This window comes from Papilio polytes, unplaced genomic scaffold (assembly GCF_000836215.1).
Source record: "Papilio polytes unplaced genomic scaffold, Ppol_1.0 DF823731.1, whole genome shotgun sequence".
In the NCBI taxonomy this organism is placed as follows: Eukaryota; Metazoa; Arthropoda; class Insecta; order Lepidoptera; family Papilionidae; genus Papilio; species Papilio polytes.
The window spans coordinates 3,154,341-3,175,368 of NW_013525473.1; the positions used below are offsets into that span (position 1 = coordinate 3,154,341).

General features: G+C 32.9%; 3 protein-coding genes across 4 annotated transcripts; all 3 read right to left on the reverse strand.

Moving 5' to 3' along the window:
• Positions 1–411: 411 nt before the first annotated feature.
• Positions 412–2,207, reverse strand: LOC106103659. The gene has a single exon (XM_013283471.1). It carries the CDS (start codon positions 2,195–2,197, stop codon positions 422–424), a length of 1,776 nt encoding a protein of 591 aa, XP_013138925.1. The 5' UTR covers positions 2,198–2,207; the 3' UTR covers positions 412–421.
• A 186-nt stretch (positions 2,208–2,393) lies between these two features.
• LOC106103660 lies at positions 2,394–4,434 on the reverse strand. The gene has a single exon (XM_013283472.1). The coding sequence runs from the start codon at positions 4,170–4,172 to the stop codon at positions 2,409–2,411; it is 1,764 nt and encodes a 587-aa protein (XP_013138926.1). The 5' UTR covers positions 4,173–4,434; the 3' UTR covers positions 2,394–2,408.
• A 79-nt stretch (positions 4,435–4,513) lies between these two features.
• LOC106103661 (guanine nucleotide-binding protein G(q) subunit alpha) lies at positions 4,514–20,548 on the reverse strand. 2 transcript variants are annotated; one of them, XM_013283473.1, is made up of 9 exons: positions 20,270–20,548; positions 19,585–19,788; positions 16,008–16,192; positions 15,208–15,362; positions 14,687–14,815; positions 13,076–13,205; positions 11,428–11,581; positions 10,218–10,325; positions 4,514–7,981 (listed from the first exon to the last, which is right to left on the reverse strand). In XM_013283473.1, exons 2-9 carry the CDS (start codon positions 19,700–19,702, stop codon positions 7,899–7,901), a joined length of 1,062 nt encoding a protein of 353 aa, XP_013138927.1. In that variant the 5' UTR covers positions 19,703–19,788; positions 20,270–20,548; the 3' UTR covers positions 4,514–7,898. The 2 variants fall into 2 exon arrangements, with proteins under 2 accessions (XP_013138927.1, XP_013138928.1); XM_013283474.1 differs by lacking the exon at positions 20,270–20,548 and adding an exon at positions 19,876–20,199.
• Positions 20,549–21,028: the final 480 nt, after the last annotated feature.

Here is a 21,028-nt window from a genome sequence, read left to right on the forward strand (position 1 = left end):
CTAATTGGGTTAGATTTAGCTCCGTACACCGTGTCAGCATTGTTAAAATCAATTTGGTAGCAAAGCTCTTCTATTATTTATATCCGTTTTAAAATTTCAGGTCTGCCTAGCAGCAGGCATTCGTTTTTATTTTCCTTAATCATTAATAAAAATATCAAATATTTTAAACCCTTTTCCTTTATGTTATCGTATTCGAATTGTTAAAACTGATTGTTATCTTATTATTAAATAATTTTCCTCTTTAATTTGGAATCCTGACTTTAATGATCAATTATTTTTAAACAGAAGCGGTTTGTATCAAAAGTCAACAATATTATACTAACTTTTATTGTATCAGTATACAATTTTGTTTTCTATAATATTAGAAATAAAACACGTTTTGATTAATTTTGTATTACCTTTATATTCAATTGAAACATTTTTATTTGCCATTAAGTCGTCCACAGTAAGCTTCAACGATAAAGAATATGATAGATATGACCCAGCCTAAAATCAACAAACCAATAGTACCTGCGAAATACTTAACATTCATAGGTTCATACTGATTCTTTGTTTGATCATATTTATTTTGTAAGTATGTGCTTCGCGTGTACACTCGCTGTATAAAACCGCATTCCACAAGTATCTTCAAAATTCTATTAACTGGCCCAGTTAGCGCAGAGTACTTTGTAAAATAAATCACGGAAGGACTGTTCACGATCTTTTCTGGTATGATTTGCAGTTTTCGTGAACCGTTATATTGTTTTAAATATTCCATTATAACTTCTTTATTGAACGCCAGCACGAAGTTTGAAGTTCCAGTCGACAGTTCATCTAACATCTCATAAGTATTAGAGAAGTTTAAAGGAATCCAATTGCTAAATAAATCATCGTCTTCTGAATAATATTCTCTTAAAGATTCAAGACCACCGAAGGGATATTTATCACGCAAAACATCTTGTACACTTGAAAATTTCTTCTCGTATAACTTATGTTTCAGTGAATCCTTAAGTGCTGCTTGGTAACAAGATCTAATAATAAAACTAAACCAAATCCAAATGTAAACGAAGACAACAAAATTTCGTTTCGATGGCATTCTTAAAATTGGCAACCCTAAAAATAGTACCCAGGAATAAAATAGTAAATTAACATTAGACGGTGAAGTATTAATTACTTGCGTAATATTTTTCCAGAATCGTGTCTTAGTGAACGAGTTTAATAAAACAATAATTAAAAACATCAATATTAATATAAGTCTAGAATAAAATTTTAGAGGATGTAATAGTTTTTCCCAGGCTGGCTTTAATAAAGGTAATTTAGCGGTCCACACAATATCCATCGTATTGTATGTGAAAGAAATCTGAAAATTTCCATATAAATCTGAAGTAAGTGGAATAGAACACATCGAAGCTTGGGCTTCGAAATTGTAAATATCTCCCAGTGAACCGGTCCAGTTGTTATCTTCATATGCACCCCATATTTCACCTCCCGTAGGTAATTTTATTACTAAAGTAGCATTTAATATTTCCGTTAAAAGTGTCAATACGTCGCCATCAATTCCGCTAGCGTTTTCAGTGGAATTGTTTAATATCATAAAAGGAGGCTGCTCAAATGTAGATACAATTAATGGACACTGGTAAAAATTTGTTAGTTGCTCTTTGAACAGTGACTTCCAATACATTCCGTTTTCGCTGTTGTTATAATTTATTTCAAACGGATTATCGTTAACACATTTTTCGGGTTCTATAAAACGATATGAATATATTTGTGGACTATCATCGTTCTGAGCTTTCAGTACTACGACATTAGGAATGTGCTCAGTAGATAACGTGTGGAAAATTTCTTTTTCTTCACATTCTTCGTAATCAATCGCAGCACAAACAATAATAAATTTTCCAGATGTATCGTACATCGATTCTCTTAGCCATTTCAGCATATCTGTTATTTCAGAAGACTGTGTTCCGAACAAAACGTATTGTGGTATATGCGTTCGTCGAGATGGTAAATTTTTGCCTCGCTTCAAAATAACGGATTGATTGTATTTGCTCAGAAATGCGTCGACTGCAATCAAGGTCTGTATATTGAACATAACAAGTGTAACGAATCGCCATTCGAAGTGGTAGTAGCCAATTTCTGAAGCCATTTCACCAAGTTTTAGTATAACAGGTGGATCTGCATCCATAAAGAACTGAGCACAGTTTGTAGATATGCCACACATGTTCGCCGTTCACATTTACATACAAAATAAAAATGTTTTTTTCTTAATGAGCGATTGTCGTGATTGCTAATACTTCACAGTTGATATTGTCAGTTTAATTTTCTATTGCAATATGTTGTCTATGCAATCACTTAGTATTCAAATTGTTTTATCATGATTACTTCGCATACAACACAAAGTAAAATAATTTCAGCAAATTTAATTACTTATTTTATGAAGTAAACCTTGACCTTCCAGCAACCAGTTCTAGTATAAAAAATACGAGTGATATAATCCAGCCGCCGATGAGAATAGCGTAACAACCGGTATAATGCACTAGATTGATTGCCTTCTTTTTCCCACTCGACCTACTCCTATATCTCGATTTCGTATAATTCTTGTACAATTTAGAAGTAAATCCTGCTTCTATCAATTGCGTTAAAATTGTATTAATCGGTGCTACTAACGGTGAGAATTTGTTAAAAAATATCACAGTTGGGCTGCTGATTACCTTTTGTGGTAGCATATGCAGGTCGATGCTCAGATTTCTTTGAAACAATTTAAATGTCTCCATGTTTACTCCTATCACAAACTTCTGACCATTAGAAATGTTAAACATCATCGGAAAGATTTCATTGCTTTCTAAGTTAATCCAGCGGTTATAAATTGTTGGTTCATCGATATAGTAATCTTTTAGCGCCGAACCGCCGCCGATTTCGTAGTCAGCTGCTATAGCATCCTCTATTGTCAGTAGGTCTAAACGATACTTATTAGTCTTCAAAGCTTTTATAAGGAATACCGTGTAAATAGTTCTGACTAAGAAGCAGTACCAAATCCAAAAGAGAACAACATACAAGAATGCAGAGTTTTTCGGTAGCCTCGTAGACGGCAAACCCATACATAGTTCCCACGAATAGAACACAAGGCTGCGGCGAGGTCGTATCGTCTTAGTTGCTCGAAACACGCATTCACTGCATTTACTTTTTATGAACATAGCTAGTATGACAATAATTAAAAACGACAGTGCTAAAGCGATCCTTACTTCGAAATTAAAAGGGCGCATTAACTTTAAAGACGGAGATTCTAAATCTGAGGGGTGGGTAACCCAGACCACACTCACTGTATTATAATCTATAGACATTTGAAACTGTGAGAATCGACTGAGTGTGATGCTAGCAGACGTCATAGAAAAGTTTGCCAGGTTATAGTAAATATCCGCAAGGGATCCGGTCCAAGTCCCGTCCTCTTCCAGCTTACCCCATCCGAAGCCTCGACGTGGAGTCATCAGTACGAGACTAGCGTTTAACTTTTCTGCAATTAAAAGAAGCAAATCTCCATCGGCTCCTGAGGGAACACCTTTGGTTATTTTCATATAAGGCTTCTGTTTGAAAGTTGACACAGTTATTGGACATGTTTGTAAGTTTCTTAATTTCAAAGGAAACATTTTTATACATTTCTCGTCATTAACGAATAAGCAAGAATGCCAATTTTCTAATTTTGTTGGCCGAATCCTCTTACAGTCATACTTCGTGTTGAAATAGCTATACACGTCTGTCTCGTTGGATGATTCTCCTGTTTTGAGTAAGACAACATTAACTATTTTGTAATTCCACAACATTTTCACAGCCTTTGCTTCATCGCAATCTTGATTTGATAAACAAGTGATGATATACTTTCCGGTGTTGTCGAATCTACGTTTATTCATCCATTTCAACATGTGCTCGATATTTGATAGATTTGTATCGAAGAGAATATACTGATGAATGTTTTCCGCATATCGTGGATAAAAGTGACCATTGCTTAGGATTAAAGTTTTCTTGTATTTCTTCACAAAGAAGTCTATACCGTACAAAATAGTCATGTTGTAGAATACAAAAGTTGTGAATCTCCATTCGAAATTGTTAAGCGCTATTATTGCAGCGCTTTTTGCTAAATTCTCAAAAGCCGAAACATTTGAAGGCATCAGTAATTTATAATGGTTTTCATTAGTCAACATGTCGGTCGCGTTGGTGTAAGCGATTGAATATAATGTAGTCCGTGACAAAGCGCTACAGCAGCGGTGTTATCTTGAGCTAAAATCAAACGTAATGGTGCAAATGGATCGCACAATGAATCATAATTACCTCATAAAGTAATGAACAATCTTATTGAAAAAAAATCTGTCACGCAAGGTACGATGCTGAAGTTTTAGAAGCGATTTTCTTTATACATAAATTATCTTTATTGACATTATGGAATTTATTTTTCCATAGCCCAATCATATTGATTACACAGACTCCTTAAATTACTGATATTGGTATAGGTGTATGATTACAAGGTTAAAAAGAAACTACTCACTTAGCTGAAAAAAATTATATTTTATGAGAAATTATAATTTACAATATTACATACAGGCATCCATCTTCAGTCGAAACTTAAGCTAAAATTCTCACAATCTCACGCAAAAGGTAAAGCAACGTTAGACTATAATATAGTTTTTAGCATTATTTTGAATGTCCACTGTAAAAAAAATATAGGTAATAAATCACGCCAGTATAAGAGAATTCAGTCCATTCGTACGACAGTTGCCCGACGAGGAGGGCGCGGCGGACGGGCCGAAGCGTGCGGGCGGCGTCAGGCGAGACAACTTGTATTTGACATAAATTAAACTATGTGTACGCAGACAGAATAAGAAAATGTATAAGAACCCACGAGACCATCAGCGTTTTGGAGGACGGAAAACAAACCTAGTCTTTTCACAGAAAAGTCTGAAATTTAAATGAAGTTTTTCAAAGTTGTAAAACACGGCAGTGTCATTTTGTCTTTAAGTTTACTAGAAAATATCAATTTTACAATTTATTATAGAATATTAGAACTCAAATGTTTTTACATTAGTGCCTTTCAATAATCTTTAAAAATGTTTTCAATAACACCTGTAACTGTGACCAAATATCTAAATTGCTAACCATTACATAAAGTCAAATCCAAAGGAATATGAGTCCAGTTTCTAAACGGTCAAGATCACAAAGGACAGGATATCAAAGCTAACCACAAATTAAACAGAACATAAAATAAAGAAAACCATAGGTTTAAAATATTTATTTTTTTATATCCATAAAAGTCTGCAATTTAAAAGTGTAAGATAAAGGTAATGTTTGTAAATAAGTCAATTTTTTATTTATTTTGTGACATATAATTAGTTATACATATAAAAGAAAGTTTTCATAAATTAAATTAAATATTTCATACAGTTTCTAGTAATGTACGCTAGGTTGAGGAAGGAGAAGGGACTTAATCCTGGGATACTTCGGATTAGAATCATGTCCGAAGTACGCTTATCAGGGTCACGGCTTGATTAAAAAATATTAACCATTTTGGACTCTCACTATTTTCTTATTCCGTTTACATGATCATTACGGTTACTCACATCTGACGCCCACTGCACTGTACACAACTGTAAACACCCACATATATATACTTTAAAGTATTGAAAAAGAAAACTATAAGATCAGTCTGTACATCATTACTTATAAAGGTATTAAAACATATTCCCTTTGGCAAATAAGAGAGATTATCGATGGTGCTGTCTCCCCGGGCGGCGCGCGGTGAGACGCGGTGAGTCGCGGGGAGAGGAATGGGGAGTGGGAAGTCGGAGATTTGGGGAGAGTTGTGGAGTGAGGGGATGAGGGGGTGAGGGGGAGAGCGGCCGCCGCGCCGCTCCGCGCGGGCCGCGTACGCCGGACGCCGGACGCCTAACTCCTAACCGATCGTTTTTGCTGCACAGTTGCACAAACCAAACATAGTTCTATGTACACACAGATTGCACATCAATGGGTAACATCACTAGAAATATTCCAATATTGTGCGCTAAGTTTCAAATTCACAATATCTTGAGCATCTCGGACAGCTGTATCTTATAACCAAAAGCAAATAGTTTTGCTATTGACAGTGTCGGTGGTCGGCTGGTATATAAAACTGTTCGCTTCCTTCTCAAAAATTAATCGGAAACTCTTAAACGGTAAATAGAAAATCAAGTCACAACAACAAATAAGTTAATACAATAAGTTATTCCTTTAAAAAATAGAAACTTTGTTTCTGACTATACATAAAATAATTAAACAATAACACGAAGCAACACACTAAATTAAGCATAGCATAATAAAATTGTCTAAAACATGTATAGGAGTAGTTGTGTGTGTGAGAGCGGCCGCGGTTGCCAATAGCAAAACTGGGCGCCGAGCTGTCTGCTCGCTGCACTCAGCACGGTTACACCCAAATGTACAATATATTACATTCGTGTGGTAAAAGCTTTCGTGCAAAAAACTCCAGTTACGGTTACACAATTCACATTCCGCTTTATTGGATTTCTAGTAAAAAAAGTTTATATCAAATGCATCAAAAATGTCCTTACACAACTAACATAGTAACATTCTATACTGATATAATGCTATTTGTTTTCCTTTTTCTTGTTACAGATAACATTAGGAAGAAACCGAATACACCATACAACTGCGTACACAAAGCCTACGGTCGAACGTAAAAAATAAAAACGTTTCGCTTGAAGTCAATTCGTGTAGAAAACACCATTGTTAAATATAAACAGCTTAAATAATAACATATAACATATTATATCAAGTAACAAAATTCCAATGTACAAAATAAACGCATCATTAATAGAATATAATCTTCCAAGCAAACAGAACATACAGTAGTACTGAATTCGAGCTATTGAGAGGCGGCCGAGGTACAGAAAGGTTCTATTGTGTGTTGTCAACGAGTTTACACTCGAATTCTATCCACAGCAATTAACAGAACTTAACAAAATTTTAATGTCAGATAATAGCCATAATTAATTAAATGCCGAGCCAACTAAGATTTAATATTCATTTGCAAAAATGGCAGTGAGAATTGAAGTTGTACGCTTTAGGTGCAATTCGATTGGGCCATCTTATCACAAATTCATCCCGAAGTTCTGGTAAAATAAGTCTAATTAGTATAACAGCATTGTGGAATATGAAAATCCACAACCTTACATTTCTCGGGGTGACTCGCACGAGGTAAAAATCCATTAGAGATAAAATATTGGCCCCAAACAGAAGTTCCGTACCCGTGATGTCCCTCGGCCGTCTTCCAGCGCGTCCCCACTCCGGAGCGGCGCACAAGCCGCCGACAAACATCATCATAATTTAAATAAATACGTAATAGTAACACGGAAGCATCCCGATCGATAAAGCTGAAAGTCCCGTCTCGACCCACGAGGATGACGTGAAACACGCGTAAGTTCATAGGACTAGTTTGTTCAAATCCATCCGTCTGGACATAAATGTATACTAAATGTAGAAAGATATTATGGCAACAAACTTTACAAAAATCCTAAAACAATGACTATAAAGCAGGTGCCGCGACGAGCCCGGGCGGCGACGCGGCATTCAAAAATGCACAATTTAATAATTCACCGATACAGACACATACATAGTCGTGAATAACTTCATCATAAAAAAACATGTCAAAAAACCTGACGCGTCGTGAAGCGACCCATTCGGATCGAGAACGAATGATTTCCGACTCGTGCTAGTTTTGGGTTAAATGACTTACAATCTAACCTTATTTTTCTCATAAATCATTTAAAGATGTATCGGTTAGTCCATTCGATCTCAGTTCGTGAATTTACACTTTGTTGTGAAGTGATGATGTTTTAATTATGTGTTATACACAATCACAGAGCGGCGCGGCGCGGCGCGGCCTACACCAGGTTGTACTCCTTCAGGTTGGACTGCAGGATGGTGTCCTTCACGGCCGCGAACACGAACCGGATGTTCTCAGTGTCTGCAAACAACAATTATTGTTCAATTCAAAACAACATTATACATAACTGATTCTTGTATCAAAAAAATGTATAGTTTTTACTCTATCTCGGACTTAACGGATGTTGCATCTGTAACTTTGTAATCATCCTCTGTACGTCTTCAACACCGTGAAAATGGTTTCCTAGTTAATAGTCCAAATGCGTATAAATGGTAATACTGAACGAAGAAATCCTACACCATACCGTGTGAGTGTGTCCGAGTGTAAACTTTACGTGAGTTTAAAACTAAGTGTGTTTTTGATATGAAAAAGTGTAATATTTTATTCATTTTTAATGTAACCTTATACAAAATGAATCACAGTTATTGCCTTGCCTTTCTTTAGTTTAAATAATTTACACTTCGAAGACATCAAAACCTACGTTTTATTGGAGTTAAGTATTTTTAAAAAAGCTTTGAAGTTTTTTATAAAGCAAAAGTGCAAACAAGCGGCATTACCGAGATGCTGCCGCCTTTAAGTAAAAGGTAAAACGTAACGTAGTACCAAAAATTAAACATTCCTCCGCATTCATTTGTTACAAAATGTTATCGAAGATATAATAAAACGAAAACTGAACGACTTTATCAAATTTTACTACAATATCGTAAGAGGATATTAACGTAGAAATTATCAATATTTAATAGTTATGTCGACAATGGAAATAAGCTGATTAAATGGTTCTCTAACATTGTTTAAAAAAATAATTTAAGCATATGAAATAAATAAAATATGTTAATAAGCATGCGAGTCTTATGAACATTCTGTACATATTAAACACCAGTATACTCCCATCACCACAACACATGCTTAAATAAACCAACCCAAATATTACACACTTAAAAGGATAAATAAAACATACATGCAACTATACGTAAATTTTATTGGCAAATTAACACATATAAAAATAATATTACATTAAGCTAAATTAAATTCTTTCAAAGCGGATTGCATTATAGTATCCTTTACAGCACAAAACACTAACTTAATGTTTTCAGTGTCTTTAAAATAATCCAAGGCAGCATGCAAAAATTAAAAATAAATAGTAGATCTTGTTACACGTAAGGCAAATTATTAAAACAAACAAAACATGCATTATAATAATTTAAATAAGGGTAATGCAGTTTAAAAACTCAAGAGAGAAACATTATTTTTTTTTAAATCTGCACAAACCTTACAACAAACCATAACGTAAAAAGCATTGTTATTAGTCAAATATGAAAAAAAATCTAATCAATATAAAAGCTTACATACTTTATATACCAATGCTAAAGAAAAATATTTCTATAATTAGTGAAAAGCATAAAAATCAAGCGCACACAAACAAAAAATTAAAAACCCTAAACTGCTACAATTAATGACTAGAAAACAACAAATCACCTTATGATATCGAAGCACCCATGCAACCTGAGATTCTAAAAAAGTATAACATAAAGAAAAACATGGAAATCTATGAATAAGAAAAGATATAAGTATTCGAATATTATATGGATGAAAATTTTACGCAGGTTAATGTAATTAATGTCGTTCATTTAATGTTTGAATTAAATTCGTCATAAATAATGACTAAAACGTTAACAATGACTCTGAAACTTAATAAATAATTTGTATTGACTTAGTTATTCTTGTAGATACAAATAACCATTTGACGTAAAATGTTATCACGAATTTCCTTGCAGAATTTTCGATACAACATTCAATTGAATATTAATACAATTTACCTTATTAAGCTGAAAACAACGTAAATCCCGTTATTGGGGTTTTACGATTGCATTGAACGTAAATAAACATTAGTAACAAGTTTTATAAGACATTATTTTTGTAAAAGACTCTAATAAAAATTGCCTAATACAGTACTGACACGGAATTGTAAAACGGAATGGCATTTTATAATACTTCTATAGTAGAGCAAATCCGAAATATCTATGTATATTATTGTATAGTGGAAAAATGAACTAAATTTTGTAAAGTGTACTGTACAATCGAGGAATCTGAAGGTGTGTGTGTTTTAAAAGCAAACACCGCGAATTTTCGCTACTGTACGTTAAGATAACCCTAAATATCAAATACTAAAACGATTAATCAATACATCAATTCTTATGCCCCGCTTAGTCTGATAAACGTCAAAATTTGTAAGGAATTTAGAGTTTAATCGTGTCCTTATTATTTAAGACTGTTACAAATTTAAATGTCGTTTCAATATTCTGCCGTATGTACTTACCTGTCGCGCAGGTGAAGTGCGAGTAGATGATTTTCTCGGCGTCCGGATTGAGATCCACAAACATTCGCAGAATGAACTCGCGCGCGGTGCTCGCGTCGCGCTGCGGACCTGATGGTGCACACGATTGCCAACTACGCTTATACACTACGCTTAGAAAACTATTGGCTTACAAAACTCTTTTCATACAATAAACACCAATTACGAACTATACAGTCGAACTGAATAAATAAGAAACCTCTATACGGGATTCTTTAGTGGTCCCGAAAAACCTCACAGGCGAGAGATAAAAATAAGCGAGAAAAATATCGCAACTTTGAATTCTCGCATAAGCTGGATACACACGATTAGTTTTATCTAAATAATCGAATCATTCACATAAATCTGACATGTGTAGGCAAAACTGAGGAGTGAACAGTTCACAGTTTTATTTGATTTATTTGAACAATTACTGTTCAGATAAAACTGAACGTGTATAGCAGGCGTTATTTTATTTCGACTGTAATAATAATAAATTGAGTTATACGTTTTTTGCATCTCTTTTGGAAATTAAACTTATAAACTTGAAACGTTATTTTACATTCAACTAAATCGTTATGTAATGTTTTAGAAACCAATAAAGACAAGACCGACAATTCTAGCTCACAGTTAGCTTAAATCTATCACACAACGAGCGTGTACTACAGTTTGTACGTCGTGTTAGAATTCAACCTGTGGCGGTGGTGAAATGCGAGTAACAGGATCTCTCCGGGTCGGGGTTCTCCTTCAAGTATTTCTGAAGGATATACTCTCGAGCCGGTATCGGATCGCATTTCGGACCTAATCATTTTAAAATATGCATTTAAACATAAAACATTTCTTCAATTTAGTTAATTCCTTAGGATTCCTGTTCCTATATTCATTGAAATCTATACACAAAGATATACATAATATTATTGAGAGGAAAGATTTGTATGTATTGAAATAACTTAAAAACTACTGGGTCGACTTCAAATCTTTCACCATTAGATTGCTGAGTAACATAGGATATATTTAATTTTATGTTGACAAAGTCGCGAGCAACAGCTATTAAACAAAACATATTTTTCTTTGATGTCTTAAATTATAATTTAATTAGACATTTGCCAAAATGACGATTACAAAGACCTATTTCCTATTTCTCGTCTATCTATATAAGATATCGGGATATTTTTAATATAATCGTGATACAAACCGTCGTATTCTGGGAAATAGTCGACGAGATGTGAGTACATGATCTTCTCCTCGAGCAAATCCTTTTTGTTCAAGAACAAGATGACTGACGAGTGCTGGAACCAGGGGTACGTGATGATAGTCTTGAAAAGCGCCTTCGATTCTTCCATTCGATTCTGGAATTTAAAAAAAAATGTTGTTTTTGTATTCGATACCGATTCGATATGTATTGCCTTTATTCCCTACTAGCCCGCGACTGTGTCCGTGTGGAATTAAAAAAAAAAAACAAAAGTGACTAGCATATGTGTTCTACATTCGCAATTATAATGGAGGCAAATGGTGGTATTTAGATATATGTTGTTATATTCTTCTTTTTGATTACTGTGTACAATTAGATTTTTTTTCTTCTTTATTATCAGTTGTTTTTTGTATTTTTAACTTAAAATATTATTATTATTATTACTTTAAATATTATGTATTATCACATATGTAGATATAGTGTCACATTAGATTTATTCTGTAAAGATGCTATATTCTCGTTATTAAATAAATAAATAAAATAAAATTAGTAAGAACTAAGATATGAAAGTGACGTCGACAAAACACTTTAACATAACTTTCTATCAGACTTTATCGAAGTTAGTTGGCTTACAACGAAACGACGGTATTAAGTATGAGAAACTAGGAAACAATTCCAGTAATTTGTATTTATACAAGTCTGTGCAGATTCTCACGGCACTTTTTATCCTATTGTAATGCAATAAATAGCACGGTCTCACACAAATCATTGTTCTATAGAAAATACTATATACAGATTTTATATACTGATAGCCTTGATTATGTACCAACGGTACTGATCACTTCAAATTAATTTTTATAACACAATTTGTATAAAAAATAATATAGTATGTACAACTATCTATACCAATATAATAAAGCGTAAACACACTATTTTGTGGAGTAGGATGTCGGTAATCACAGCGTATTTTTGAACTCTGTATTTAATAAAAAGTCCTAGACTTACGACACACTTTAGGCTATACATTTTCACGTTATTAAACTTAGGAGGTTAATAAATTGAAAAAAACCTTCACTTAGGATAGGGGCCATAAATTATAAACTGCGAACTTTAAGGAAACAAGGTTATTACAACGTTAATTTTGACATTTCCAACTGAGAATTTGACAAATGCAAACAATATAATATTTTTTTTATAATAACATGCGGATGAAGCCAGGAACAGCTAGTTTATCCTAATACTGTATTTGCTACCAAACAATGGAAACTTTCTTCCGTTTGAAGAGGAATTTTATTCAAATATTTACTACATGATTCAATTTAAATTATTAGCATGTATTATGTACATGTATGTAAAAATGGTATTCTGATTAATCAAATTGGAAAATGTAGGTTTACATGGGGTTTTTTTTACATTTTTTATTACATAATAATCAAGACCGCTTGAAAGAACCTGAAGTTTTAGTACATTTTTATAGCATAATGTACTTAGTAAAACTATCAATCATGTCTAGTCTATTATTTCATGTTTGTATTAACTTGAATATCTATTGTTCTTTTGTTTTAATAGTATTGAAGATTAACATTTGATATCCCCTCCCTTATATTCTTATAAAAAAATAGAGTCGATAAAAGTTAAATATTGAACTCACCTCATTTTCGGATTCGAATAAAATTTGATCATATTCACTAAGAGCTACTAAGAATATGATAGAAGTGACGTTCTCAAAACAATGGATCCACTTCCTTCTCTCGGACCTCTGCCCGCCCACGTCTACCATCCTGTTGACCACAAACACATATTAAAACCAAAATTTCAATTTTCAATAATCGTACATAATAAGAAACTCAAAATTAGAACTTAAATTATTTTACAGTAAAAACAAATTTGTAACTTCATTGCTGTAAAAACATTTTGATTGTCTGAAGAAATAAGGTGTTTTGTGTAAATCAAAAATTAATATATCTGACACAATTTAAAACCACAACAACAATACTTTTAAATAGCAAACGCAATTAGAAACGTTTTAAATGGTTCAATCTAAACAATATTACATTCAGTTGAAATTATACGACAACCAAATTTAGAGTTTTAATCACAATTTTATAGGTATCATAATGATAATCTAAAAAACGTTTGGCTGGCAACTTAACATTCAATTAGGTAAAAGGTTCTATGAACTTAATTTGCTAGTACTTTATACCTTAATATTTATAAGAGACCATGCAAAATAAATATATAAAAAATAATGATTACTGTAACATAATAAATTTATCGATTTTTGATAAAGCAAGCCAAATCATAATGGGATGATCGCAATAGCAACAAAAATATGCATGCAACATGCATTAAAAAGCAGTTTAGAGTATCACAAAATTTCATCCACCTACCTAAGTTCCTCAAAATTTTATTACAAACCTGGCTCCAATACCGGCGACTTTGATAGTATTACTAGCGTTAAAATGGAAATTTAAGCGATCTTAATATATTAAGGGTTATAAAAACTAATAAGAACATGTTATTTACCACACAAACACAGGATTAGATTAAATACTTGTACCTACACTCTTACAACTTTACAATTAGTTGAATCGAGCAAGGGAAGTAGAACTTCTTGACTTGAATTTAACCATAGTTTATAACAAATCTGCTTGGGGAAGCTCAAAGTTGTGCTTTAAAGCAGTATGGTATGTCCATCGTTTATTTTGATATTTAGTAAAGTTGGTATTGACAACTAGCCGAAGCGGGCAGTTAGTACCCGGGTGCATACATACCTAAAGAAGGGTTGTTTGGGCAGTGATGGAATAACGCGCTTCCAGCGATCTACGAAACCATGTAATCCACAACACCTTTTTCCTACACTGTGAACATACCTAAATATGATTCCGTCAAGATCGAAAGGATACTCAAGTATGCCGGTAGTCGGCTGACGTGCGCGGAGAATATCCTGTTCGGTCGGCAGATAGTCGTCTTTCTCGATCCTTTCGAGATCGCTTAAATAGCTGGAATATGTATTAAAAGCAACTCAAAGCCCAAGTAACGCATGCAACAAAATACATCCCAGACATGGAAAATAAAACAAAAATGTTGACATTAAAATCCATGACAATAAACTAAATCAAACACTTAAAATGGTATTGTTGAAATGAGTTTATCACCATGGATGATATTAAAAAAATGACACCCAATAGTACCCATAAACAATAACATGCACATCGAAGCGAAGCATTCGCCTTGTAACATGCAGAGGCAGTATTGTTACCTAAATCGAATCTCTTCCAAGTCAAATGGGTACTCAATGATACCCGTAGTGGGTACTCTCACGCGAAGGATGTCTTGTTCGGTAGGTAAGTAATTTGGGCCCGCCACGCGGTCAATCTCCTGCAGGTAGCTATAGAAAATTATCCCTTTTTGTACAACTTATCCACATTTATTGCCAATTGTTTGATTTATTTCTAACAACTATTTATCGTCGGGTTGGAAGGTGACCACGTGTTAAACGGTCATACGCCGTATTAAATTGTCGGTCTGAAGGCGATACTGGGACCGATTCCGGGTCCAATATCACTGACATAGTTTTTATAAATACATTTTTTTAAATAAATTCGACCTTGATTTGTTGACAAATATATATTGCGTATATGGGGTCCTTATTAGTAACTTGTAATTAGGAAGTAAATTATCGTTTAAGTTGTTACAAAAAAAATCTCTGAATTCAAAAGTACAATAAACATAAACTACATTTTAAAATGTATTGGAGTTGTTACTATTTGTATGACTTACTATTTAGCCGAGTCAGTCAGTTGGTACTCCCGCCTGCGGTCGTAGCACTCTTGAATCCCCGAATCGGCCCAAAGGGCCTTTATAGCTTCCACATAAGGGCTCTCAAAGGTCGTCACACTCTCAAAGTCGATTGATGATATCAACTCCGCCTTTTCCTGAAAATCATTAAATCATTATTTAATTGACCATCCGATTGTAGAAAATATATCTATACTAATATTGTAGAGGAAATATTTGTATTTTTGTATGTAATTAAATAACTCAAAAACTACTGGGTCGATTTTAAAATTTTTACACCTAAAAAGGTATGTTATCAATGAGTAATAGGTTACTTTTTTTTATTTTTTATTTTGACGCAGACAAAGCCATGAGCAACAGCATTTCAATAAAGTTCAACTAATATTATTTGCATTAGCACACAAAATATTACTTAAAATAAAGCATTGTGGCGAAACAGACGGCATATGATTTATTTCCTGTGTCGATAACAATGAGGAAGTATTAGATGTATTTTTGTTGTACCTAAAATTATTTATAATACAGATTTATTACTCAATTAATAATGCGGATAAATCTAATGGTCTGATTAAAATATAAAGAAAACTTCTTTAGATGACTCTAATTCTAAGGACCATAAGTCATATTTTATCATTGTGCTGTGCTCCATACTGATTGTACTTAATTTCACGGAGTTATTGTGCGTTAATAGCAAGATTCAGCAAGTAAAAATATATAGAAGAATCACTTCCCGTTGAAACTAAGCTTGAATCTCTAACTATTTAGAATGGTACGTTACTTACTTCATTGGACGGATTTCCGTATTGTATTTTGAGTAGGTCCATAGCGCGTATCATGCTCTGCATCGCCATGAAGATGTTCTGGTAGACGAGCTTGATGAAACCGCGCTTATCGTCGTCGCTATAGCCGGAGCCGTGGATAATTCTCATCTGCTTGATGAATGTTGACTTGCCCGACTCGCCAGTACCTGTTAATTATCACCAAGTAAGTTAAAACCTTATCAACTTAAAATAAAATCCTCTTTCAAAACTAAACTGATAGTGTAGTTTACCACTATTTCCTTTAAACAGGTCTAATGCGTATTTTGTTTGCAATGTTAAAAAACACAAACGTAAATTGAATCTTGCCATATTGCTACTATAAGTGAGGTTTAATAACTTTAATTGTAACTAAATAACTTAATATAGAGCCTATCACTTTCTGTAATTATTTAGAAATACATTTTGCTTCATGGTGCAAATATACACTATAAGTTTTAAATATAATAAAATAAAAAAAAATCAACTTAAACCAAAACTGTGCAGCATAATTTAAAAATTGTCTAAGGTTGGAGAAAATCGTCATTCCAGATTTATCATCAGCTTGCCCTTGTCTCTACAGAGGGTCGTCACAATATGTCCTACTTCCATACATTTCTATAAGTCATCATATCTGAATCCTTATTAAGCATATCCTCTTTCACAAAATTCATCCATACTTTCTTCATTCTTCAATATATCTTCGGTCATGGTCATTCCAGATAATATAATAAATAATTATGAACATAAAACAACACTTTTTAAAAGAATGTAAACTCAGCAGAGAACCTAATTGCCCTTAACTGTGACCTAGGCTGGGGGAAGCCGTTAGTTGGCTTATGACTCGGCTACCACTAATAGGATTGGCATCAAACTAACTCATTGCTAGTAAATAAACCTTGACAATGACAATATGCATATATGTACTTATGTAGAGGACACTTTTCTTTTAAACTTAACAAAAAATATATTATAAAATTAAGCAACTGATAATGATGTTGGAGGTAATTGTCTAGTTTAGTTTTTTTAGTTTTCAACCATTTCGCTTTAATGTTAACATTTTACTCAATTATTTCAGTGTATAAGTAATATGATTATTATTTTTCTATTATTCAATGTGAACAAATGTATTTGGAATGGCACAATATGATAAGAGGGATCTTATTGCATTTATCAAGAGATATGTCCAGCTGTTTAGCAGATATCTTCTAACAAGTCCATCAATGCATTCATCCATCTAAACTTTTGCATTTATAATATTAGTAAGATTAACAAAATTTTCTAATATTGAAAATGTAAGCACAATAAATATAAATATGTAAATTAAAATGTAATATTTGGAGAATAAAGCTTTAAAGAAACATTATCATTTCATTCAATTTTTATGTTATAAGTTTACACTAACAATTTAAACATAACCAACATCTGTTACACAGTGGGATAGGCAGAGACCATGGGCTTCCATTTCTGATTCACCTCTCGCTTCACATTGTCTAGTCTAAATATGTTTTATCTCACTCTCTCTTGTGTAAGAGGAATATTCTGGTCCCTCCATACTGATACTATCTATAGCTACATTCTGACTAATTGTTATAACATTTCATTGTGAAAATTGAATTGACATTTCTATTGTGATATCTTACACTTAAACTAATTCACTTAACAATAAATTCAAATGTTTACTTAAATCAAGGAAACTTAACAAAACTATTGCATAAAATTGTTTAAGAGGAAAATGACTTCATTGGAATTCTAATACTAAAGTCAAGATGTATTCAGCCTAACTTTACAAAGTGAAATAAAACTTAAGCTATTGGAAGAAGCTTGTTTCTCTAATTGTGACAAAAAAAAGTATCTTATTACTACATCAAAACTATTATCAAAAACCAGATTGAGTGTATTTAAAATTCATAGAGCTTGACATTACAAAAACATATTTCATAACTCTTGAGAATTTAGATCACATCATACATCATATCAGCTCTCTATATGAGACTTTAGATGGATCAATGTAATTGGATGGATGTTTGTTAGTAAATATGTCCAGCAGGACTTAATGGTCTTTATAAAATTTGACATAGATGTAGAACATAGTTGCAGACAAAAGCTGGGATTAGACATATATTTTAATTACTTACAAGGCTATCTTTAAATAAAAATACAATTTTAATACTAATTATCAAACTTGTATTAAAATAGTATTTTCTAACTTACTCTATTTTTGCTATCTAGATCTAAACAGACCCGGTTGTCTATCCTAAACATAAAACAGTAAATAATTACATTGGAACAAGCACTTTAAATAGACACTAACATGACTACAGACAAAGAAATAGTCAAGTTTATTGCCTCCTTACTGATCTATTTCTGTAACTGCATATAATAGGTTATTTTTATCATGATTGAAAATGTTCATGTGAGTAGAATTACAATTAGGTTTTTTTATCAGCTACATGCATTAAGATATAAAACAGCCATCAGTGTTGTGATTTTTTTATATATGATGGTGACTCAAAACATTGGAGTCTGTGCAGGACAGCATTTAGGTGTAGTGGGGCATAGAGATGCGAGGGGAAGAAGTTTTAGCGCCTATAACATTGAACTGCCAATATATTTGAAATCACTTATACTCTAATTGGTATATTTTAATAAGATGAGCCACATCACACACATAACTTGCCCTTGTCCCTATGGAGGGTCGGAACAGTATATGCTGCTCTTCCATACATCTCTATGTGTAAATTCACTCACTTCTTAAGCATACTCTCATTCACACAATCCATCCATTCAATCTTAATAGATTGCCCACTAAAACATAATATATGAACTTCATTTTACTTATATAAAAAAAATGTAATATGTGTCATTTTAATTTTTCTGCTACAACTGTATTTACTTAATGAATCTACAACTATTTAAAGTCTAAATTAGTTCTTCTAATTAGATTAATTTTTATACTTGTTCATTATAAAAGATATTATTTCATAAGAACCATCAAATTATAGGAATAACTTCCAAATAAAAAAACTGTTGTTAATACTCATGCAATATACATATGAGAAACAACTTTATACAAATCTTGTGTATTTTTGTATTTCATATCATTTTTTTGATAATTAATTTTATTTTATTGCTCAAAAAAGCAAAAAAGCATGCAATATGACAATAAAACTATCCAAGAAGAAAAATAATTCACAATATTGGGACATCAAAACACATTGTAAGAGAATATTCTAGACCAAATTTAAGAAAGTGTTTTATAAGAACAGAACCATACATTAATATAAGCATATAGGTTAATAAGTTATAACATAATTATGAATCATAGTTTCCATTTAGACATATAGCAACTTAGACTTGGAATCATATAGTCTCAATTATAAACAGTATTGTTTGAATGTTCACAATCAATCAAAACATGAAATCATTTTGTCTATTTATAGACTTAATATAATTTAACATTTGAAAGTAGACTTAAAAAGAAATATAATTTTTAAATAAGTTATTACTTGATTGTGTACTTATTTAACAAAAAGTGCTTTTTAGGTTAAGTAAAACTTACCCAGCAGCAGCAGTTTGAGTTCTCTTCTGGCATCGCGTTTGTCCTTTCGGAGTTGCCGCTCTATCTCCTGGTTGATTCTTTTCTGTTCTTTGGCTTCTTCCGAAATACAGCAGTCCATGGTTCCTCAGAGCGGAGGGCCGCGGACCGTCCTCGCGCGCGGAGCCCTGTCCTTTCGGCAGGCCTTTCAACCGAGGCACAGCACTCCTAAAAATGATATATTTATTACACTCACTAAATCACAGGTCTCACAATCCCCCGGTCGTATTCACAATCGCTCACAATATCACATACCGACACGAAGACGCGCGTACAATCATCCGAACTAGAAGCTAATACTAAAACCGACAATCCGGTCACTGGGTGTGGTGACTTATGATCGCTCATATACATATACGCTTCTGTCAACTGCCGACATAAACATTTCGAAATCCGTTTATATACGAGCGGGGAACCTTGTGAAGCGATCGTATAATCTTATTAATGTAACTAGATTCAAGAAACCTATGGCTACTCCCCGCACGTGTGTAATAATATGATTAAAACTGTGAGCAAACAGCGGATTGACGATACCTAGGTAATCTACTGATAACTAGAACGGCCTATGTCTAGGTTACAATTTTACTTCCCATGCCACAGTAGTAAAGAAAACACACAAGTGATACACATTTTTATACACATTACGTACCCAAATATATATCCATAGGGCACGATCAAGTATTCCACTTCAATTTATTGCACTAACCACGATTTAATCACTCAAGTCATACAACGTCCGCCTCTCTCAATATGGCGCTGGGCGATTTTGGGCGATGGGGAGTTCTGCGCGTGCGTCGTACGAGTATTAGCGAATTAAAAGTTGTGTATGGAAATCGGATCAAAATATGTGAAATTTAAGTAAATAAATTATAGTACATAAGCTAATTACATAAATAAAATATCGTTAATCAAATATAAAAATTAGAATTTTAATTTCCATTTCATGATCATCAAATTAATAATAATTTGACAGCAAAACTGTCAATCTGTCAGTGGAGTGGAAGTAAATGTCATTCAGGTTCAATCGAATATTGTAGTTGAAAAATAAATCGATTATTTTATTAACTTTATATAATTTTACGCAAATTGACAAAAATGAGGGTTTTTAAGTTTTGAACAAAATTGGAATTCCTAGGTAGTTATGATGTTTCCCTTATGTTTCTTTTATGTTCTGTTGGGGCATAGACAATTCGATTTTTTAATGGGTTTTCACTGCGATGTGAAACACCTATTACAGTAAAAGGTATCGTTTTAAAACTATAAAACTAATATTATTATTACGCATATCAACAATTCAAAAACAGTATTGTTTGATATATTTATTTATTAACACGTTGAAAACACTGCACAGAGGAAAAAAAAATGTCGATTGTAATTTCTTCTTTATTTTATACTAGATGTTTCAGAC